This window comes from Cydia fagiglandana, chromosome 17, assembly GCF_963556715.1.
Source record: "Cydia fagiglandana chromosome 17, ilCydFagi1.1, whole genome shotgun sequence".
Taxonomy (NCBI): Eukaryota; Metazoa; Arthropoda; class Insecta; order Lepidoptera; family Tortricidae; genus Cydia; species Cydia fagiglandana.
Genome location: NC_085948.1, coordinates 4,238,306 through 4,263,295, shown reverse-complemented (window position 1 = coordinate 4,263,295; position 24,990 = coordinate 4,238,306). Strand labels below are relative to the sequence as shown.

The 24,990-nt window shown below is 38.3% G+C and overlaps 1 protein-coding gene across 1 annotated transcript in view; it reads right to left on the bottom strand.

The window, feature by feature from the left end:
* The window catches only part of LOC134672828 (dorsal root ganglia homeobox protein), a 118,882-nt gene that overhangs the window by 19,655 nt on the left and 74,237 nt on the right, over positions 1-24,990 (bottom strand). The window contains exons 6-8 of the mRNA XM_063530783.1: positions 23,577-23,690; positions 22,832-22,971; positions 22,161-22,268 (exon numbers count right to left, since the gene is read on the bottom strand). Coding sequence (XP_063386853.1) covers positions 22,161-22,268; positions 22,832-22,971; positions 23,577-23,690 — 362 coding nt within the window. The remainder of the gene's footprint in view (positions 1-22,160; positions 22,269-22,831; positions 22,972-23,576; positions 23,691-24,990) is intronic.

The window sequence follows — 24,990 nt, the reverse complement described above, 5'->3', positions numbered from 1 at the left end:
GTGTTTAGATTGCATCAGTGGTATGTTTTATGCTCTAGTATAATCCTCTGGCGTATCTTTATCGATATCGACATATGTCATGTTGTGCCATCACTAGTCGCATTTCACGTGTGCCCTCTAATTACGCGTTTAAATTGTATTAATTAAGCCGCTGTGGAAGGGTTCCAATTAACGGATCCTGAAACACAATCCCACCACGAGCGAGCGCGATATGAGGGTCATTTACATAAATTCAACTTACTATTAATTGTAATCATCTGTTATTGCGTAATTACGTTTAATGATCACTGTTTACTTGTAATAGATATGTGTATTGTGTCTGTTAATTTATTTTATTATTATAGCGCGATAGTAAAGATTGTACTTATACTCGATTCATGGGTGTTCTCGGTTCTTTATGTATCTAGGTACATCAGATATAGGTGCGTCCACACCGCATTTAACTTTAATTGCACACAACACGGTAACATTTAGGCACAGAAGAAATATTAGTACTAGGTACAGAAGGCTCACTCTCTAACATCTAACAAAACGCGTCTGTTACCATCAGGACAAATATGGCCGCTTGGTGGCGACAGCGCCACGCGAGGCTAGCAGTGTTGCCAGATCTACTGCTTAAGCAGTATAGATCTTACTGATTTTAAAAATGTCTACTGATCTACTGCTTTTTGCTGCTGAGCTACTGATTTTTCGAAAACGAATGATTATTCCTCGTGATTATTTAGTTACTTTATACCGTCGTATTGTGTCGTCTAGTGCACACAGTGCTCGATAAAAAAGCGCCGCGCTTAAAAACCGCCTTCGTGTGACTACGATATATACTTGGTCAAGCAGATATTGTCAGTAGAAAAAGGCGGCAAATTTTAAAAATGTAGGCGCGAAGGGATATCTTCCCACAGAAAATTTGAATTTTGCGCCTTTTTTTACTGACAAGATTTGCTTGACCGGCTATACATGATTATCCATTTGTGTTATTCAAACGCTTTTTTAACGCGCGGTGAAAAAGCTCCCGTGCGAATGGGGCCTAAAAAGGAAAAAAAAAAAACAATTTCCATGGAAGGTTGGTGTCAGGTCAGAGCATAAATTTTTTTTGTTCAATTTTACTTATTGCAGACATCGCATTTTAAATTTACTGCTTTTTTCCCCTATTTACTGCTAAACCGATTTTTTTCTACTGAATATTTCAGATTTCATCTGGCAACACTGATGGCTAGCCACCAATATTGGTGTGGAACTAATGTACTTTTAGCTAGCTGTTGCAAAGCGACGAAATCGCGGAGTGAACCACGACTGATTTAGGTAACTTACCTAGTTACTTATACCAGTGGGGAGACACTCCTGACTTCGGTCGAACTCGGCTCCGTTCGGCTCAGCATTGCTCCGAGCAATTATTAGGGTTGGCACCACTTGACTTCCTTGTGCGTGCACGGCCACAGATAAGATAATCACTTGAATTATGACAACCCTAAATAGCCGAAAGGGATAGTGCTATATATTAGAAAGGGATAGCATGATTCGACCCTGAATAGCTGTCAAACTTCGGGTTTGTAGGAAGTGTCCTTTCTGTACGGTAGTACTATTATTTCTTCTGTGCTTATACCTACTGTTGCTCCACATACTTATATAGTCCAATATATTGAAAAGACCATTTCAGCTAATATTCTTCTATTAAATTTCATCAATCATATAAACGATATCTACTATTCAGCGTAATAACCTAAACAAAACACTCTCATATCCATAAACCGTAAAAGGAATATGAAACTAAACTGCAAAGAATCACCAATAGAGGGCGCGCGATAGCAACATCAAAAAGAAGGTATTATGAAAAATCGTAACACATTTAGGAGGCGGACTTTCATACATTATTCAGGAATGAAATTGCTCCCTACCTGAGCAGGAACCTATTATTTATACCCGTTTGTGTAATAACAGTTATCGGGGGTGTGGGCTCCGCCCTAGGGCGGAAAGTTAGAGCATGACATGATTTATAGTAGGCTGTAGTAAGTTGCCCGTGTAAATGCCTATTTGATAATAAATTGTGTTTATTTTAGTTTTTATCATGTATGTTTTTATTTTGTATGATACGAGCCCCGATGCATATGTTTTCGTCTAGTGAGACCATTTTTTGAGGTTCTCGTGTTTGTTCAAAAATAATGTTTTTGTTTAAAAATTACTAATATTTAATGCTTATACTAATGTAATTTAATTTTATATGGTAATACTCTGCAATAACTAAATCCAAATATAAGAAATACCGTTTGTACTGAAAGAAAAAAAAATATGTTTTTTTTTTGACGGGTAGGATTACAACATATGTGAAAAGGGCTATTACCAGGGAAAGCAATAGGGCTCTGCCAATGTACTGACAATTTTGTTTCGATCCCATGCATGTAGCAGTGCTGTAAGAGAGGACAATATGATTTGGACAACGTTTTTGAAAAGTCCTTTTTTTCAGCAATAAAAGTCTCATGCAATTTTATTATACGATCAAAATAAACTACATTAAACATTGCTATTATGGTTCCCATTACTGGGTCATTATATGTCCATGTGTAAAATTTATGAAAATAAACAAAATTGTTGCGCGGAACTAGACGAAATCATTTGCATCGGGGCTCGTACTTAGATAGCGTACGTAGCGCTGTGTTCCGCAAGCTTGCGAGTCTTTCTACTTTAAATTATTACTTATATATTGCATTGGAATAAGTGCTATATTCATTATGATTTCTGTTTGTTATGTACTGGGATTTGTATTTTTAATTCCACAACAACACCCTGGCTAACAAAAAGCTGGCACTATTTGAAAAGTATGCTTATGAATCTATCTCGAAATGGGTAAAATATTTTTTTTTACCGCCAATGGTCCGATCAAATTGTTTGTTTTTTTTATTTGCTGCCCTGTAACAAATGATATCATTTGTATATTTAACATATATTCCGTATATCTCTTTATCTCTTTTCCTGTTGTTAGATATATTCTCATATTAGATAAATCTACCAAATTATCTCATATCATTCAATTATATAATTTTCTCACAACTGCGCATATAACTTTAAATAAACCATCCCCATTCAAAATCAGATTCACCAAAGCTGTCGCATTGCGTCCGCATAAGTAGGCAAGTCACGACTCAGTCGCGACTAACAACTTTACGACAAACGCGTGATTGCGAGATTGCGACCAGCCCCGGGCCACGGAAATCGGATTGCGATTTTTCTATTCTGACGATACATTCGATCTTTGATGTCGTAAGTGGATGGGGCGGTATGACACTTGCCAATTGATTTTGTTTGTTGTTTGAGTGTTTGATTGAGGTTTAGTTTAGGGAAAATCGATAATGATGTAAGAGATATTGTGAGAATAGGATCCTTATTTGTTAGTGAATTAAGTAAAATTGTACACCGACGAAAATCAATTTGTTGTTTGAAATAGCAATTAAATAGTAGTTATAGGAAGTGATGTACTGACTGTCAGATCTAAGTGTCTAATGTTCTTTAATGTAAAATGATTATATAGTTTTAATAAAGATATTGAAACGTTAAAAAAAAAGTATCTAATTTTCTAAATGCAAGCCAAGCATAAGCAAGCATTGCTTAACGCAAGGACTTGTATGTTATTCATATCTATGAACCACTCCACATCTAGGATCTACCTAGGTATATCTATCTACCTAAGAGTACTAGAGTGACTAAGTTGTAAACTAATTTAATGCCATCAAAAAAGAAAATTCACAAATTCTACTACATAGTAATAAGCATGAAAACATCTGAAACATCATAACCAAACAAGACCATCTCATTCATTTATGCATTCAGCTCGTCTCGCCCACCGTAGGCAAAAACTCAATTATCATATTTTATACCTCATAATACTTACGAAAGAGATATTCAATTATATAATTTTTCCTCGGAAAAGGGATTCCCTTTTCATTTCTCATTTGGATTTTTCTCTTAAGCAATTACGAGCGCGCCTGAGGGAGCGAGAGATTGGATCCGCGAATACATTTCCACTTCGGACGCGAATTTTCTAATTTATCTCTTAACAAGGATCTGCGCGACGCTGTTTTACGTTTAAACAGCTCCGAGTCGCGCATGTTCGCGTTACCGAGTTACCAATTCGTTTGAATAGAAATGGGCTCATTAGCCGTCTGTGTGTTCGAGTAATTACTTTTTTAAATAAATATTATCTTGCACAAATTAATCTAGTTTCAAAGTATGCTCAATATGGCTTGAATTGCGGGTATTAAATCGAGGTGGATAATACATATAAAACATCCATAACTGAGAAATAATTATCAGAATTAAATAGTTACGCAGGGATTTGGTCAGGTTCGTAGGAGATGGAGAGGATAATTCCACCCATAAGGGGGTAAGAATGTGATTGAAAGTTTTTATTCACTTCTACGCGAACAAAGTCACAGATGGAGCCTAGTTAAGTATAAATCAGCTCGAATTAGCATCACCAAACTTGGCCGAGTTATCCGGCGATCGCCGCTTGATATTATAATTCGCAAACCAAGTTCGCCAGCGTCGCTGGAGCGGTTGCTCATTCGATTCCTACCATCGGATTCCCGCAACTCGTAATCGCATTGAAGTCGGGAACACAAATTATTCGTGCGCCGAAACTCTCTAACTTCGTCAACCCTATAAAGGAGAACAAAGCTACCACAATTGGCCGAGAATCGATGTACCTGAGTCGATGGAAGTTTTAAAAATGGCGGCTCTTTGAGAGCAAACTCGATAAGGGCGCGCGGGCGCCCGTGGGATGCGAAACGCAATTTGTGAGGAATAGCTTGCCTTTGACTGGTGCGGGGGACTACACTTGCCTGTTTGCCTTATCCACTACCTACAAGTATTGAGTTTGTGTTTTAACTTTACGAATTAGGAACATATGAGGAACACATACGTATGAGAAGTTTAATGGCGAGCAGACACCAATTGGTGTCTGCTATTGGTATAGACCAATGTTAGCTTGTAATTCCCATTTGTATTGCTATGGCGACACATGTACAGCCATCTGTAAAATTAGTAAAATTATACTGACACATGAATGTATCCATTCACAAAGTGGTAAGTAATGCTATTATTTTGTGGCTAGGTGTACTCAAAAGCAGTGTATATTTACCTTTGACATATGCCTCGAAAAGTCTATAATAGGTAATTAATTATACGTACGCTCCCAGTAGTTGCTCTTTACGATGGGTATCTACACTATTTACCATAAACAAAAGAATATTAAGACGTACAAAGTACTCCAAAATATTCTAAGTGTATTTGAGTCGATAGATAAACTAGAGGCATTTTGTAGTTAATCTGTTAAACTAGCATCAGCAAAACATTTAACAATTTAGTTACTGAATTACATACATAAGGCCGTAGCCGTAATCCGTACATCCTGTAGCTATAGTCTTAACTTAAGTTAATATTGTACTTAAAACTTAAATTAAATTAATATTGTACTTCATAAACTTAATAAATAACTAATACATATGTAGGTACGGGCAGTTAGGCACCTACTTACTGAACCTTGTGAGAAATATTTACCTATATAGGATCGTAAAATAATATTCCAATTATGAAAGTTTCACTTTGCTTCTGAATGCGCTTCTTTAACTTTTCTTCATTAGGTACTGAAAACTCTTAATAAATGAAAACGTCTCCCCACATTAAATAAGACAAGTTGTCACGATTACTATTCATTCATATAATAAGTATAATAACCGCCCTCGCCTCGCTCGCGATGCAAATTGAAGGGAGCGATCGTCCCCCGCAAACTTGGCTAATTTTAATTTGTTATTTGTTCGCAATTTGTCCATAAGTTGGAACGCAGTGAACATATTTTTAACAGTAAGTACTTTGTAACTAAGTAACTTTGGTTATACCGCAATTTTACATGATTATATTTAATGCGCTAGCACTTAGAAGGTACTCTGTAAGTTCCCTGCTATTGAGAGCGAGCTTATTTTTAAAATTGAAGGTAGGTACCACTCGACATTGCTATGTACTTAAACTAAAATTCTAAATTATTCTCCAAGTTATTTTATGCTTTGGAAGGCCGATAATAAGGTAAATTACACAATTATCAGTATACTCACAACTAAGATCACCATACTTATTGTCATGCCAACCGTCTCGACGACCTCTTGATAAAAAAAGTCCTGTATACGATCCCCAATCCATCTACAATAATTACTCTACTACATTTGATTTCATTTTAACATCACGCGTTACTACGCGATCTTGCACGTAGTTATATTAGTGCAAATTATATTGTTTGAATGCTACTACATCTTATGTTTTAAAGGTTAAAATACTGTTTTGTCGTGTTCACTGCGATCATCAGCCGTGACTAGTAGTTAAGTTATTGCGGCTTATTGCTTTAGTCATCGTGACAATTTGTTCTCAACTCCTATTCTATTATCTGTGAATTTCTTTTTGAAACTGAATTAATTCGTAATTAAGAAATGCAATTAATTTAAGAGGAACTTATTCTACTTAGTTTATGAGATATGACGTTAACTATTTATTTTTAGGGTTTCGTACCCAAAGGGAAAATACGGGACCCTATTATATGTATAATTAGCCATCGTGTTATTGGAAAAGATGAAGATCTGTTTTCAATTTGCCTTCTCTTTCTATGTCACAAAATGACTTCACAGACTATAGTTAAAATTGTATAACATACTGTAAAAAAATACAGAATCAGAATACGTTGTACGGGTGATAGTTCGAAAGGGTTATTCCTAAAGTCGCCCGTAACCATGACAACCGTAACGCAATTCCGACCGCGTCCGGCCCTAACGAAGTCTACGCCCGCCGCGCCAAATCGAATCCTAATCCAACATCTATACGTCTCAAATTAAATTGGCAGCGAGCAAAAAGAGTTGGAACACCAACGACAAACGAGGATATCTATTCGACAACCACAGATCTACAATGACGGCTTAAGATAATAAAGAATAAGAATGACCGAAGAGCTGGCGGCTACCTCGCACAACGTATCAGCATTGCGATACAGCGAGGAAATGCCGCCAGCATCCTTGGTACAAAACCTCAGCCCCTCAGGTGCCTATTTTAGATTTAAGCCAGTTATTAATTTCGTTTAGTAGGTAGTGCCACTGCATATACATATATTGTATGTAAATAAATGATTTTTTCCTATATGTAGAATAAGAATGAGAATAATTTAGTGATAAAACCTTATTGCTAATGTTACATAATGCGTGCACTTTTACATTATTACGTATTAGGGTTCCGTACCCAAAAGGTAAAACGGGACCCTATTACTAAGACTTCGCTGTCCGTCCGTCCGTCCGTCCGTCCGTCTGTCTGTCACCAGGCTGTATCTCACGAACCGTGATAGCTAGACAGTTGAAATTTTCACAGATGATGTATTTCTGTTGCCGCTATAACAACAAATACTAAAAACAGAATAAAATAAAGATTTAAATGGGGCTCCCATACAACAAACGTGATTTTTGACCAAAGTTAAGCAACGTCGGGCGTGGTCAGTACTTGGATGGGTGACCGTCTTTTTTGCATTTTTTTTCCGTTTTTTTTTCATTATGGTACGGCACCCTTCGTGCGCGAGTCCGACTTGCACTTGCCCGGTTTTATTGTTACGTGCGCCTAAACTAGAAATATAAAATTAATGTTTAACAAGCAGAAACGTCCGCGTCTTATTTATTTATTCTTAATATTGAAGTGGGCAAGATGGATGCCATCACGTATATATATGCACATTTCATGAGTGCGAAATAAACAGACTAGGTACATAATGACAAATGAAAAAGATTAGCGAACCGAGAAATATCAAAAGCTGTAGGTATTCAAGAGTTTTGAATATATCTTAGGAATATTTATAGGTACTGTTACAAAAGCAAATAATTAACGCAAGAATAAATACGTTGACTTTCGAAGAATCAAATATAAATTCGGCTTGATTTATGTATTCGCTTTCTCTAAAATGCGAAAATATAGAGTCAGCAGGCTCTAAATATTAATAATGAAATTGTAAACGTATTTTATATAGACCCTATCAGATAAGTAGAATGCAGAACTTCCGCGTAGATTGAAGACTCGGCACTTTACTTTTCTACACTCCGTGCCCTATGATTTGAGCGCTTGTTGAACAGAGGCCCGTAATGACGTTACCGTTACACCCGTTTCGTTCCCGTTACGTTAGTTTCGTTACGCTAACGAGTTCGGAGTTTATCGGATAAGGCGTAATTATGAGCTCTGGGGATAGTTTGGGGCCGCCAGGAGTTTGATTGTAAAGGAAATTGGAGTGGAATTCTTTTAAACTTCGCTCTATTTTGATGCAGATGGTAGCTAATGTTTTGGAAAGCATGTTTGTTTTGTTTATGTCTTTGCATGTTTTCTACTGCTAGAAATCTGCTATTTTACAACCTGCCTGCCACCTATTTAATTTAATTTAAAAATTTAATCACCTTACTAAACAAAATCCCCCGCCGCGTCTGTCTGTTTGTGTGTTTGTATGTTCGCGATAAACTCAAAAACTCCTGAACGGATTTTCATGCGGTTTCCACCTATCAATAGAATGACCCTTGAGGAAGGTTTAAGTGTATAATTTGTTAACACGAGCGAAGCCGGGGTGGGTCGCCAGTTAATAGATAAAAATCAACACTTGCACGACGAAGTGAAGGCGATGTATAAGAATGTGTTTTAGGGCTGCTTTTTTTTTCAAAACAGACCTTAATTTAGACTGACTTTAATTCTATGAAATATTTGTGGTTGAGCTACGATGGTTGTTAATAGATATGACACATAAAACAACTTACAAGACTAAACTACTAGAATTTAAAGTTGAAAATAAAAAAATAATAATTTGGATGATTCTTAATTTGGTTTTAATGATAAAAAAAGATTGTAATCACTTAGTAACATTACACCTAACCCAAGATTACCCATAATTAGTCCGTACAAAATGCACCCGCATGGCCGACGGCCAAAGGGTTTCGTAAAAAGACCACTCAATCTTTCCGCGCGGGCGGCCTCAGTGTTCGTTTGATTTATTTTTTATCGGTTAAACTCCCGATTGTATGCAGGCGTTTCTAATCTGTGGATGGGTGCGGGAAAAGGCACAATATCGTCTATAGTTGAAAATCAAAAAAAAGAATTAACTAAGTACCTACATAATACAATAGCTAAAAGAAGAACAATTTCCCCCAAAAAAGCAAAAAACTCAATAATCTAGGTCTCACATAGGGCAGCTATAACTTATTGCTTTGTTAAGCCGACCACTGACTATCGCCGGACGATATCGGCCGGTCAGTTGTTCGGAAGTTCGGAACTGTCAAATTTTTGTTCTAACTGACAGCCAATGTTAGTCAGTGGTCGGTTTTAAAAGCAAAGCAAACACAAAATACAAGTAGGAAAAAATGCAGTGGAGCATTCCTTGCGATTATTTTTCGTAAGCATCTCTTCCTTCCTTGCCGTATCCGGCAATGGCGACCCCATCAACAATTCTTATCCGGATTATGAAATGCCCTTATGTGGCTCGCAAAACCAAACTTTGTCTTGAAGATGCGGTCACACGATGCGCAATGGAGTTGTCCAGTCGAGTTGCGGGTGTATGTGTAGGAGGGCTTAGGTCGCGTCTTGCGGATATGACGCTTAGCATCCAGGTCTTCCAGACGCTGCTGCTCAAATTGAGCTACTTTCTTATGAACACTAGAACGCCATTCCGATCTTTGTACCTAATGCAATGCCCTCCCAGCAGTCAGTCGGTATCCCGCAAGCGACGAGGTGGCGTTTGAGAACGTCTTTATGTCGCAGGTACTGGCCCCCCTGCTTCCGCTTTCCACAAGAGAGCTCTGAGTAGAAAACTGCTTTGGGCAGTCTCTCATTCTCCATACGCACGACATGGCCACACCACCTTAGCTGATGCTTCATGACCAGTGCTTCAATACCAGGCATCTCGACGCGACGTAAAACTTCCGTATTCGGTACCTTGTCTTGCCACTTTATACGTAGAATTGAGCGCAGACAACGTAGGTGGAAGGTGTCCAGTTTTTTCATGTCTGATTTATAGCTGCACCACGTTTCTGAGGCATAAAGCAGAGTGGGTATGATGATAGCTTTGTAAACCATAATTTTTGTGGACAGCTTCAAATCGTGCGACCTCCACACACGGTTGCTGAGCTTGCCAAATGCAGCAGCTGCATTGGCTATGCGTGATGGTATTTCAGACGCTAAGGTATTGTCATTGCGGAGTTGGCTTCCTAAGTACCTGAAACGTGGCACTTCTTCAAGAGCTTTGTTATCCAGATTGATACTGGAGTATTCCATGTGACAACCCCTAGGTGGTTGTACAAGAATTTGCGTTTTTGCCGCACTTATCACCAAGCCAAACCTACAGCATGACGCATGGAGAGAGTCCACATACGACTGGAGAGATTCTGCTGAATCAGCCATAAGGCAAACGTCATCCGCGTAAAGTATGTCTAATATCGAGTGCTTCGTGACTTTACTTTTGGCCCTAAAGCGCGACAAATCGAAAATGGACTTATCTGATCTGGAGCTAATTTCTATACGTCCACTACACGTTTTTGTCGCATCCTTCAGCACAGCAGCAAAGTATAGCGCAAAAAGGGTTGGCGCTAAGACACATCCTTACAAGACACATAAAACAACTTACAAGACTAAACTACTAGAATTTAAAGTTGAAAATAAAAAAATAATAATTTGGATGATTCTTAATTTGGTTTTAATGATAAAAAAAGATTGTAATCACTTAGTAACATTACACCTAACCCAAGATTACCCATAATTAGTCCGTACAAAATGCACCCGCATGGCCGACGGCCAAAGGGTTACGTAAAAAGACCACTCAATCTTTCCGCGCGGGCGGCCTCAGTGTTCGTTTGATTTATTTTTTATCGGTTAAACTCCCGATTGTATGCAGGCGTTTCTAATCTGTGGATGGGTGCGGGAAAAGGCACAATATCGTCTATAGTTGAAAATCAAAAAAAAGAATTAACTAAGTACCTACATAATACAATAGCTAAAAGAAGAACAATTTCCCCCAAAAAAGCAAAAAACTCAATAATCTAGGTCTCACATAGGGCAGCTATAACTTATTGCTTTGTTAAGCCGACCACTGACTATCGCCGGACGATATCGGCCGGTCAGTTGTTCGGAAGTTCGGAACTGTCAAATTTTTGTTCTAACTGACAGCCAATGTTAGTCAGTGGTCGGTTTTAAAAGCAAAGCAAACACAAAATACAAGTAGGAAAAAATGCAGTGGAGCATTCCTTGCGATTATTTTTCGTAAGCATAATGATTTAATGATTCACCCTTTACCATTTCCCCACAACATTAAGCACATTAAATATCATTTTTAACCACAAAACGTATTAAAACGATATTCATTGTGCGCGTCAGTAGCCGTAAAGCCGGGTCCACACGCGCGGCACGCGCGCAATTGTAGACGCCCGCGGCGCGCAGCGGGATACCCACGGCTTGGCTGAACACATATGGGCCTGAGTCAAGTGACCGGTGGCGTGGAAGTAATAGCTATCATTATAGTCAATATTTAGACACCTTTTCAAGTGGAGAAACATCGGGGAATGGAAATAATGAACTGTTGAAAGGAAACTGAATTGGAATAAGATTGTCTTTCAAGCATATTTAGGAGTTAGGTAGTTTTCTTTTTCATATATGTTACACCGCAAATATATATATATAGAAAAAAGCTAGGAGTAGCGAATATTTAACACTACCAAAAAATATAAACATCATCCTGATATCTCTATCACAAGTAGGTAATTTGGGAATAATTTAGATACTTCGGTAATGAATAGAAGACATTGCGAGACGATCAGTGCATCCGGGCTTTAGTTTTGATAGTCTTCACTCTCCTGACATACGACAAACGGAAATCAAGATCCAATTACGGTACATTTAGCATCAATGGCGACACTCGAACACGCTTCGCCTAGCACGTGCCATTCGTTTGTTTTGTACCAGATTTGAGTCAATTTAGCGTTAACAATCGCCATGCCCTTTAGCTACGGGGGCGGCACCCCTCGGCGAAAATCGGTGGCGCTCGGAATGACTCGGCTTTTTAACGCAGTGGGAGGTTATGCTACCACAAAGTTATGTCTGCTGGCTGGTAAGTGTGGAACTAACATACTATAGTGGAATATCTCGATTAATGGCTGTATGAATAAGTTTGTGCGTGAGTGTGGACGCAGCCTATTGTCCGTTTTCGTTGATTGAAATCTGTTTCGCTATTAAGATAGTGCTTTTTATGGTGTTTGGATTTGGGCGTCGATTCATTGACGGCTTGATTTATAAAGTGGTGTGGATAAAGTGATGGCTACTTGAGGGCGGTTTAATGGACGTATGAATAGCATTTAAAGTGTTTTTTATTAAATAGCTCTTGTTGCAGTTCTGCTTTTAGCCACTGACAATTGACCATGGAAAATCTATTAAATGATTTGCTTTACGATATATTACGGTAACAGGACAGTCGTACAAAAGCTGTGCTCTCGCAAGCAAGTTCAAACGTACATTGACATATTTTGAGAGTAGGTCAAAAAAACAAAAACTTGATAGTCATTCATGAATTAGTACCTACCACTTATATTTAAAATAACCTATTTACGCGCTCACAATAAAAAATACGATAAGGACATTCTATACCTATTGTTTGTTGCATCACTAATAAAAATAGATGTACAAAGCCTGTTACTTTAAAACTGGTAGTACCGCTTTACATGGTACTCAGAAAAAGCGTATCAGTATATAATACAATCATTAGTTCTGTCCTTTTACAAACAAACTTCTAAGCCGTCAGAAGCAAAAAGTTCTATCTCTATACAGAACTCTAGTTTTTCTGTCCTTTTAGATACAAAGCAATCATACCATCGAGCGGCTCGGTGTTCATTAGCGGCACTAATTAATGTTTAATTCACGTTTAATTGAGCCAAATAGAGTATCAATTTAGCGGACAATTGGATCATGCATCCGCGCAGTTGGAATATACAGTCGGTGCGGCGAGTGTTGGCACGCTGGGTTTAGAGTATAGTCTGTCTAACTAAATTTGGTATTCGCTGGCCAAATTTGCCAAAAACTATTAAAATTAGTCCAAATACATAATGTTATTTTTAATATTAATTATTTGGGTATTTGAGGTTCAAATTCAGCCAAGTCGGTAATGATCGAGTCACTTAGCAATACATATGTGTCTTAAAAACAGTCGGCCGCTAAATTGTAGTACGAGTAAAATAATTAATGAGGCATTTTACCAGATACAGAAATTAATTAATGGAAATATTTTGATATGCTACTGAAGAGACTTAAAAAAACTGCATTAAGTAGGTACGTATTATCTCTTAATTCTTTAATCAGCCGCTGCAATGATTTTGATAGCACACGCAGTGCAAGTGTTATTTTAAACGTCAAACTTTAATGAAATTATTTCGTATAAATAACACTCGCACTGCGTATACTAACAAAATCGTTGCAAACTTTTCTTAGTCTAACTCTAGCAATATCCGTAAATTTAAAGTTCCCTACGAGTGTACCATAGACAACAATGGCCGCAGCAGAGACAACATAAACGCGACACAGGAAGGCCGGAGTCTCAACGGTTTCATTAACTCATTAACTAGCGCTAATTGACTTGAATGGGCTGCCTTGTTTATGCGATGACAACAAACGCAAACGCGTCATCTCCACATATCTACTTACGAGTCTGTAAATATGTATATTAGAAACTAGCTTTTAAGCCAGGCATAGTAGTACGTGCGAGGCAGCCTGGGCGTGTTAGACCGGGAGATAAATACGAGGATTTTTGTGGAACAAATCGTTCGACACTCGTATTTTATCCGACACGTTCGACTAACGCCAACGCGATTGTGCCGCCGGTACCAGCGCTATGACCATCATTTTTATTTCGTTCATTACGTACTTACACCCCTGACGAACCGCCATACTGGTACAAATGACCCAGTAAAATGTGTCACTATCTCCCGGTCTATGCGTGACATCGCCGACAAAATGCATATCCATATCGTATCTAGACGTAATATTTGACGTATCTTAAAGTTCGAATCGGGCATCAGTCCGAGTTATTGAGAGATGCCCCGACTGGTAGAGTCCGTCTAAGCTAGCTTTCAACCGACTGAATAGAATAAAGCGAGGGATATTATTATATATAATAATATCCCTCGCTTATATTATATATTATTATAATAGATATTTGAGATTAATAATGACATCGCCACACTTTGTCATTGCCAATGCATACAGAGTAGCTTGGTCGGACTGTAATCGCGTTACAGTGAAATAGCGCATGTGCGCTCGTTAACGCACTTAAGTTGGACGCTAAACGCTGTTAGACGGCTAATTGAATGATTTCCTCCGCCTAATGCCACTTTGGAGCACTTTCAACACGAGTGGTATTATAGGCTAGTGACCTGACAGTCAAACCTAGGCCTTTTTTTAAACAGCATCCTAGTCGGTAGTGATGCAGGAGGTCACGGGGTTAAATTCTGGTAAGGACATTTATTTGTGTGTTAGTAAAGCTCAGTGTTACCTACTCAGTGTTTGAAATCATTGGCAACTGATACTTTCTTCTGTACTGATACCTAACTAACTTAACTAACTTGTATTACATATTGTTGCTAGGTCCTGTGCATATCTAATAATATGAACTGCTGCGCATTGACGGGCGACGCCAATAACAATGGTTGAAGTGTGATCGAAGCAATGAGTAACACTTTCATTCACATCATCAATAAATTTAAATTCAAGCGCATCACAATATAATTTCTCTTTTAGTAAATATCCTTACCTCCTTACGCCACCATTAAGCCATTAAGGCCTTTACTTAATTAACGTGTAACGTGTAGGTAGCTTTTGATTAGGGATTGCAGTCTACTAATGAATATATTGAGCTTTTAAATCATCGCCACAAAATAAGCAATAAGTAATAATAAGCATGTTTTAACAATATAGTTTTACGGGCCTGATTCAAACTTTACGGGCCTAATGTAGTTAAATTATATATTTTATCCTTTTTATACAAATACATAAGTCAAAATGATTAATAAAGACAAACGGTTTTCATAGCTAATTCAGGCCAGTAACGCATTTATTAATAACGCCATTAGCAAATAAAAAAATGAAAATAGAAATGTTTGTACAACTTTGCTTCAAAACGTTATAATTATTGGCCAATCGTTACACATAACTTTGTATTTCATAAATGAAACAGGTTACATCAACTCCGCAAGCATTTCCCATACGGTCGTCGCATTAGTCCCTTTAATTAAAAGCAGCAATTACCCTGCGCGTGCGTTTCGCGGCTACTGTTCTGTTCAACCCCTTCGCCCGCATGCCGTAATTGCCCACATTAATATGACAAATAGGTTTATTCGGCCCGTGCCGATGGCACCCTGTAGGGCTACCATTGATTTGACCTTTGTGATTTTGTTGTATGAAACGTGTGATTTTTTGTATTTTTTTCTGTTTTATCACGTACCTTTTTATTTTAACAGTAAAATGTGGTACTTAGGTAAGATTACATAATAATTTTTAATCATTAAAAAAAGTTATGATAAAATACGAAATAAGAAAAACAGATTGACTTAAGAATTTGCCTTACAATATAGAAAAAAACTTTCATAATTAAACTAATACATATACTAAACATAAACCTAATTAAAAACAAAACTTTAAATACAAATATACTTAAATACAAATATAAACTAAATAAGTATAAAAAAGTGCCTACTGAAGTCCGTCCCGGGCTGCCCCCGACGCAAAGGTGCCCATCACGCTCGCTGCGTTGCCGCGTTGGATTGCGAACTTACAATACAATTTTGCGTCGTGCCTTATTTCCGTAAACATAAACATTTTTAATCTCCCTTTTATTGCAAGAACAATTACATCAAAAATGGCGAGCTAAGTGTATGTGTTTTAGTACGAGAAATTTTTAAATAATAAAAAATTAGAGTTCGTTCGTTAATAGCAATATTGGAGGCGTATTCTGATTGTATTAACAGATGAATTTGATGTAGGTTTATTTTAGACATTTCATCAAACAGAAACGCCAAGACCAGATCAAAATTATAACGTGGTATAATAATCTGAGTACCGCTTTTGGTCTACGAATATTCCATGTGGTCAATAGTATTAGTATCCTATGAAGTCTAAATATATGGTGCTTGGATCATTAAATCAAACTAACGCCATCATTGCAAAACAACCAAACATTAGGATTGATGACGTGAAAGTGGATCGTGTCGACGCAGCAAAAAATCTTGGACTCTTGCTGGATACAAATCTGCGTTTCGAAAAACATGTGGTGGACATTGTTCGAAATTGCTTTTATCGTTTAAAAGTCCTATATAATATTCAAAATTTTCTTAGTATAGCCCTGCGAGTGAGACTATGTGAAGCTCTTGTTTTATAACTTAAACTTAATTATTGTCTTGCAGCTTACGGTTCTTGCCTTCACGCTCGGTCGTGGCGTCTTATTCAAAGGGTTCAGAATGCTTGTGCCAGATTTTGTTTTAAAATACCCCCTCGTACGCATGTCACACCTTTCTTGAACAATGCAGGTATGTTAAAAATGGCTGCTCGCCAAGAGCTTATGTTCGCTTGCCTGCTGTTCGACACAATTCAAACCAAGCAGCCGTCTTATCTCTATAAGAAACTCCTATGGTTTTCAAAAAGTAACATTCACCACCAAATGAGAGCGTCACGAGCGATAGTGTTACAGGTTCCTCAGCACCGGTCTGCCGCTTTTAAAGGGAGTTTTCGGTACCGCGCAACCAAATGTTGGAATAATATACCACCACCAATTCGTCAATTAAAGAGCAAAGCGACTTTCAAAATAAAACATCGACTTCAACTTCTTAACCAACAAAAGCAACAATTTTAAATAGCATATGCCTTAAGCTCACTCTTGCTCCCTTCTTTTTCTCCTTAAATTACTTTTTACTTAGCCAACCGCACTTTTTAATACTATAACGTTACCAAATGTCCAAAGATACACACACACACATACACTCACACAATAATGTACACATCACACACAAATTGCACAGTAGTTTTTTTTGTCTTATATTTCTCGTACCAACTGTTTTTTAAATAAGCGTTGCATATTTGTATGTAAGGTACTGGCAGAATACCAGCGATGTGGCTTGCCGCATCACAATGCTGAGCCAGCGCCTTTTCTGTGCCACGACACATGGCTTCATAATTTTTTAGTGTAATAGTTAATAGTTTTTAGTAATTAAGTTGTTTTGCATGTTCTTGTCTTGTACTTTTTCAATGCCGTGTATGTTGTGGGTATGAATAAAGAAATTATCTATCTATCTATCTATCTATCTAGTAGGAACGTAATTGGCCAGGCATGCGCGCGCGTCGCCTTTCGTGCCGAATTCCCGGCAGAATGTATAGTTATTAGGGTTACAGCCCAAAGGGCGGCGACCCCGTTCGCACAATTACTTTGTTATGCGCGTTATTGATACAGAGAGCGAGATGAGTCAATTTGACATTCATTTGTTTTTCTTGGCGTCATAAGTATGTTGTGTATGTCAAGAATATAAATTTTAACTTGGTTTCCATCAATTTAGAATTTGACTAATAAAAGTCTGCAGCGACTTTGATAGCCCACGCATTTTAAACGTCAAACTTCTGTGTCATTATGATGAATAAATAACACTTGCACTGCGAGGGCTATCAAACTCGCTGCACACTTTTCTTGGTCTAACTCTATCAACATTGTTACTCTGGAAACCAATTCTAAATTTAAAAGTTAAATGGCTAATTTGTTAAAGACATTAATAAATTATTAAGATAATATTTTTACATTTCGAATAGGATTCGGCCACATCCCAACCAAATGTGACACTAGAAAAAGTAAATACAGTGGTGGTCAACTTTTTGTACTTACCTACATTTTATAATCTTCCATGATTCCTCATATATGACTATCAATCTTTCCCCGTGTTTCAAAGTAACCCCAGTTTACCGTTACCTAAAGAAGATCAAGATTTTAGTCACTTGAAATATCCATTATAGGCGTATTGCTGTTGCGTATTTCTAATAACCGAGAATATGCGAGTGACGATGGCACTGAAATATTAAGGAGCGGTCAGTCAGACTATCCCACGCGAGGCGATTTAAGTCGGTGCCGTAAGCCGGGGCACATCCGGATCCGGACCGGGAAGCGCCTCTATTTATACCATGCGTTTGGACCAAAATTTATCGATGTACCTACGAGTATAATATGTCCTATCTATGACGAAATTAATGCGTACCTAATCTGCATCCTGACTATAGATATTGCATTGCCATTACATTGATTAGGCAATTTAGGCATACAGTAGGTCGTTTCTACCTACGTTAAAAAATATAGGTATCATTAAACTATGGGATATTGTTATGGATAAAGTCTCAGGTAATATTTCCAACAATCGGATGTGTATACTTCATCCGTATACCGTACACTAAGTGCCCCAACTTAAGTATTAGTAAGTAACCATACTAGCTGTGTAGAAAACTGGATACTTACTTATTTTAGGGATCTGACTGTCCGTAGTTTTTCTAATTCAAGTTTCAACTAATAAGCTCGAGACGTTAAAATAATTCTAGCGAAGCGAGTAGGGCTAAGATGGTCGGTTTTTAGGCCTGTAGGGCATCGTCGGCGTATCGTTCTAACAAATATGCAAGTGCGAAAGTGACGCATGACATGACAAGTGATAAAAATGCGACCTTGATACCGCCGCTGTACTATACTCTGATATCTTTAGGAATTTAAATCAAATTAAACAAATAATTTGTACATTTTCAGGTAGTTAGAGCCTGACCAAGAATAGTCTGCAGCGGATTTGATAGTCCACGCAGTGAAAGTGTTATTTTAAACGTCAGACTTCTATACTGACTTCTAGACTGGCTTAAGAAGCCATTTGAGGATAGATTTTGTTTACTATTTTTAGATACCTAAAGATACAGACTATGAGGGCTGCGAGTTTCATACCATTGCGGGTTTTCATTGGTCGGTTGAATAGGACGTAACCAACAGTCCGCAATGTAACTAAAATCGCATGTGAGTTCGCGCGCCGTCTAAATCAGCCCTAAATCACTTAGGTCACGTATAAACAAAGCAGAAATCAATCTCCCTTGATTAAGTAATGATGTCGGGAATAATTAAAGCGAGCACAAAGTTAATTTCTCAATTGGAGCCGAGTTAGCCCCGGATCATTATTATCGACAATTAAACTGTTAATTCGATTAGGGGAATCTTCCAAGTTACTTGTACAACGAAGATGAATTTGAGGCGTAAGCGGCGAGCGAAAGCGGAATGCATAAGCGATTAAAACAGCCACTATGTCGGTACGAAAATATCATAACCATTATGGTTTCAGTAAATAATCATAAAAAATAAGTACCTAGTCGAAATTAAAGCTTTCTCTATACGCTTAGGTGCTGCATTAGTGACTATTAAAATGTCTAAATCCCAAAAAAGGTAAAATATTTTCACAAGCAACTGAAAAGTAGTTGGAAATACTGACAGAATGAGGTCAGAATTAAATTTTTTTCCTTGCTAATTGCATTTTAACAGCTACATGTCCCTCTGGATTTCCCTATTAAACTAGTGTACCTACATATTTATATAGTTAGTATTCTTAAATGACCTTTGACTACCATAATTTTGTCAAAGAACTAAATAGAATCTAGAAAAAAACCTTCTTAAATCCATCATGCTTCAATAAAAATAACCGCAGTCTGACTAATCCCGTCCCTCCAATAGCCTATCACTTACACCAACAGCCAATATAATTCTGTTTCCAGTTATCTGTCACTCGGCTGGATTAGTTTCACTAATACTCAATCAAACCCAATTATGCGAGTAATGTGTTTCGATTACGTGTTTAGTGCACTCTGATGGGTTAATTATTTAACGTAACATGACATTAACATTAATTAACATTATCTACATGTAAATACATCGTGTATATTCGAATAGGTTTAATATAACATGTGTAGAGACGCTATCGTTACGAGTATGATTGACTTGCGCACGGATTTGCACAATTTGATCTAGGTACCTCTTAACTCTCCTTATGACGTTCGGATGTCAACTGCTGCTGCGTTACTGTTGCGACGTCATCATTGTTTCTGTTAGTTTCCTTGATAAAATCAGTGACAGAATGAACGTCAAAATTTCGGCAGTAATGCGGCGAGGAACGCCACTCATTTTATCGAAGAAATTGACACAAGTATTTCTAATCTTTTTTTGGCCAAGATTAATGCACATAGCACCTAACTCTTCAGTGAAAAAATAGCATGATAATAAATATCATGTATCAAACAAATATCATCATCAACATTACCCAAAACACCTTGTTTCTGTCATATAGCTACCTAATCGTGGCAAAAGCCGAAATGCTCTAAACATTTTTTTCTCAAATAGCGTGATTAATTATTTTGATTTATTCACGAATATGTACTTCAATATTCATTTGTTTATTAAATATGCTGGAATCAAATAAATTACAACACATCGGCACTTGGTTAAACAATTTGACGGTCAGCAGCCCAAATAGCTTCATTGGTCGGTTGTTATCACTTCAATTGGTATTAAATCACTGTCAATCAATGTAGCGGCTGATATCTGTTACAATATGTTTAACACACATTTGATCAATCGTGATTCCGAATGGATACGAGTACAATGAACAAGCACGCTATATTTGAAGCAAGGACCCTTAAGGATGAATATGTCTACATTTAAGTATCCTACCGCCTCATAAGTAGACAAGGGTACCCAGTTTTTATCTTAATTTAATTTTAATTATATGTAGGTCTTTAGGACGCAATAAGATTGCAATAGGATGTTTTCATTCGACAAAATAAATCCTTGTAAGACCCTTACGGCGCGATTCGAACTTTAAGATATCGCGCCGTTAGACATTCACTAGATATGAAATAGTAAAGATATGTGTCGTTCCACGAAAAAAGGTAACTTATGGCGGCTGGCGCTTACGCTTATGATTAACGCCGCTCCAGTATTCAGTCGGGGCAATGGTATCTTTTGCCGTGGAACGTCACATATCTTTACTATATCTTATCTAGTGCATCTCTATTTCATTTCCCGAATCGCGCCGTTACTATGCTATGCTAGGCTAGGTTAGGAGGCCGTCTCTATAAGACATCTATATGTACTGTTAGAGACCCGCCCCGGCTTCGCACGATTTAACAAATTATATACATACATCTAACCTTTTTCAAGAATCCCTCTATTGATAAGTGAAAATCCGTTCAGTAGTTTTTGAGTTTATCGCGAACAAACATACAAACAGACAGATGCGGCGGGGGATTTTGTTTTATTATGAAATATGCCAACTTTGACATGCCGAATTAGGTATTGTACAATGTACGTATATATTGTAGATGAAGTCGGTAAAAATTAAGTATTTTTTATTAAACTAAAAAGTACGGCCATCACAGACATCTTTATTTCACCACGGAATGTTTCGCGTAATAAACGCTTATTCTCCAAAAGTCCATGAAGACGCGTGAGTCAAGGGAACATCGCGCGCAATACGATTATCTTTCATTAAACCTCACATGTAGCCTTAATTGCTAATTGCTCATACTATGAGTTGAGTATCTGGCCACCGACTGACTAAATAACTCGTTACTGACCGTAAAAAGTTACGGCTAAGGCAAATAGATGTTAGGATTATTAAGTGAATAAACGTAACTTTTAATACCTATTTATTGGTTGGTATAGCCTGTCCGCTTTTCTAAGATCAAGTACTCCATAATAAAACTACATATGGCGTACTTGATCTTAGAAACCGGACAGGATGTACCATTCGTAATGATGTTGTAAATTGTTTATTTCATTTTAAAGGGGGCCGTACATTACCAGTTCGCCGGACGATATCAGCTTGTCAGTTGTTCGGAGCTGTCGAATTTTGCGTTTAACTGACAGCTGATATCGTCCGAACTGGTAATCAGTGGGCCCCTTTAAAAAGTTGTTGCGCGAGTCTATCTAAAAGTAAATGAAATTGTAGCTTAAAACCCGGACGAATTGAAAAGGGAAGAAGCATTTGCCCAGCCATGGGACACAATAGACTCGCAACAATAATAAATAAGGTACTCACTGGTCGAAAGGCGAGAAAATATGGTGCTGGGGCCGCGGTTCCGGCGCGGCGTCCCTGGAGCCCGCGCTGCCTACGGACGGCGCGGGCGACGGACAGCTGGTCTCCGACCTGACAATACCAGTAAGTTAGTCTCTGACGTGGTACTAGTAACAGAAACATTATCGACAAGCCTAGAACAGTGGCCAGTTGAGGACACGAGAATATGATCTAGAACTTAATGCCTCATAGTATTAAGTTGTTTTTTTGTGCAATAAGTTTTAAATAAAATAAATATAATCGCGGCCAATTTTTAGCCGCGCAGTAATCCTCATTATGATTTCCTGATTCACAGCTTGATCTAAAAATGCGGAATACTTGCATACATTTCATGATTCAATAACTGTGTGTGGCTACAAAATCAGTGACAACTGCATATCGATTTCTAGAACAAATGCGTATTTTTGATCTGCAGCGAAGCGACACCATGCTCATAAAGGTGACTGTCCATTTCCAACGACAGCTGCATTACTGTTCATTTTACTATGGAAATTGACAATGACAGCGACGCGTTCAGTACTAGTAGTGCAGCTGCAGTCAGAAATGGAATGTTACCATAAGAGTGGTCTCAGCGCAAACAATAGGTATTTAAATTAATCACGAATTAATGAAAGGATCTGTCAGGCCTCGGTGACCTGTTGGGCGACCGCCGCGGCGAGCGGTGCGGCGAGCGGCGCGGCGAGCCCGGCGTCACCGGCGGCGAGGCGCGGGGGGACGCCACGCCCGACACGGGGGAGGCTTCAGCGGAGCCGCGGGACATGCATTCGGATGAACCCTGGAACAAACCAGAATATAAGATTCAATGCCAAGCAGGGGTAAGGCGTGTTGTTTGAGAAACGGGAACCATGATGATGACATAACAGTTCTTTATCTTCTATTAAGCAGAGACACGTATAACCGTATAACCATAATATAATTATAATCTAAATGTACTGTTCTCTTGTTGCCCTTACTGGTAATTGGCGCTATATTCGTACTGACCACTTAAGTTTAAGGTACTTGGATCAAGTTGAACTTCATGAATACCCCAAAACTATTATTTCTGTAACGACTTAAGGATGATCTATGTTAGAAGGGACCGGGTCCGGGTCGAGCCGTCGAACACTTCGTTTTCTATAAAAAAAAGTGTCACGTGATCACCAATGCTTGCAAGTGGCTTTCTATTAGAGAACGTTGTGTCGGACGCCTCGGCCTGGGCTATAACCGTGAAAATAGAAGTTCGCAAATTGCGGGCATCTTTCTCTGTTACACTAATTACGCCTTCATTGGTGAAAAGTGAAAGATCCCCGCAATACGCGAATTTCGGTTTTCGCCGCAGGCCCCCTGAATCCGGACTGTTCTAGCGTGACTCATCCTTTACTCCAAGGACTCTCATGTTACCTTATCATCCGCAGGGTCCCTCTTCGGAAGCACTTCAACGCCTTCCCGCTTCCGCTGCTCTTCCTTCAATCGCTCCGCTTTCCGCCATTTCGCCCGCCGGTTTTGGAACCACACCTGATACAAATTATACATAAGATTTAGTTAATACACAAACTAGCGATTTGTCGCGTTACATAGGTACTTCTTTAAGAAGCAAAGGCTTGATAGAGATAAGTAATTCAAATTTTATACATAAAATATTTTATCTTATACAGCCACGGTAATGACCCCACAATTCCAGTTTACGCTATTATGCGATTATAAAAAAAATGGGAAAAAATAAAATAACTTATAAGCATATTTACCTACCGAAATGGTTTTCGATTTAGCCTACTTTACAAATTTTGAAATGTTGCCAATTCACAATAATTTTTGGTATGACTTATAAGTCAAAGCTAAATTCCTAAACTTCGATTCCGATGAACAAATGTGTAGGTAGGCAACCTAATGAATCACGCAACAAATAATGATAAATCATCCTCCCAAACACATTACCAGCCAAATCCAAGGATTATCCACATCTTGACCCATAAATATCAAAAATAACACCACTCCAACCAGTATTACCACCCCTAAGCTGCCTTGTTATAACTCAAAGATTAAATATCATTTTGATATACCCCTAAAGTACAGGGGTGCGAAACTTATGGACCAATATGAATGAGCTATCACTGCATAGAAAATGTACAGAGTAATAGGTCAGGCATTGGTCGTTTGGAATTTATCGCCAATTAGAGTTGAGCTGTGATTAGAAGTAACAGCAAGGGAACGATAGATCAAGTTAGGTTGGTGGTGTTAAGCTGGTTAGCCGAACACAGCGCCGGGCCACATTTGCACTGCAATTTTCGCAATTTACTTTTAATAAGCCCTCTAGTGGGTGAGTGCTATGAAATCTCGCAGTGATGAGCGGCGACACAGACGTGCCAGCGTATAAATTATATAAAATGTAAGAGAGTTAGCAAGATAAATTTGCCATATATTTCCGTGCTCTTATAACCCGGCAACCTTCAAATCAAGAGTGAACAGGCACCTTCTGGGCGAGCTCGCTCCATCGTAGGCCACGTCTACGCCTCGGCTAGTCTGTGGCCATGAGTAAACCCATGCATAATAAAAAAAAAAATGTTTGGATGTGATTACTTTGACATATTTAGTCTACTTTTTGAATGAAATACCTAACTATAATATTTAATATGAGGGACTAAGTAGGAGTATAATTGCATACAAGAAATAATCACGATAATGTATGCGCCTCGGTTCACGTTTGCATGTTGGAAAAACCATTGCTACGGCCTACGGCGTAGCATGTAGCTTTGTGATGACAGACATACTGCCGTATTCGAACTTCAAGATATTCACAAGAGATGACACGTACTAG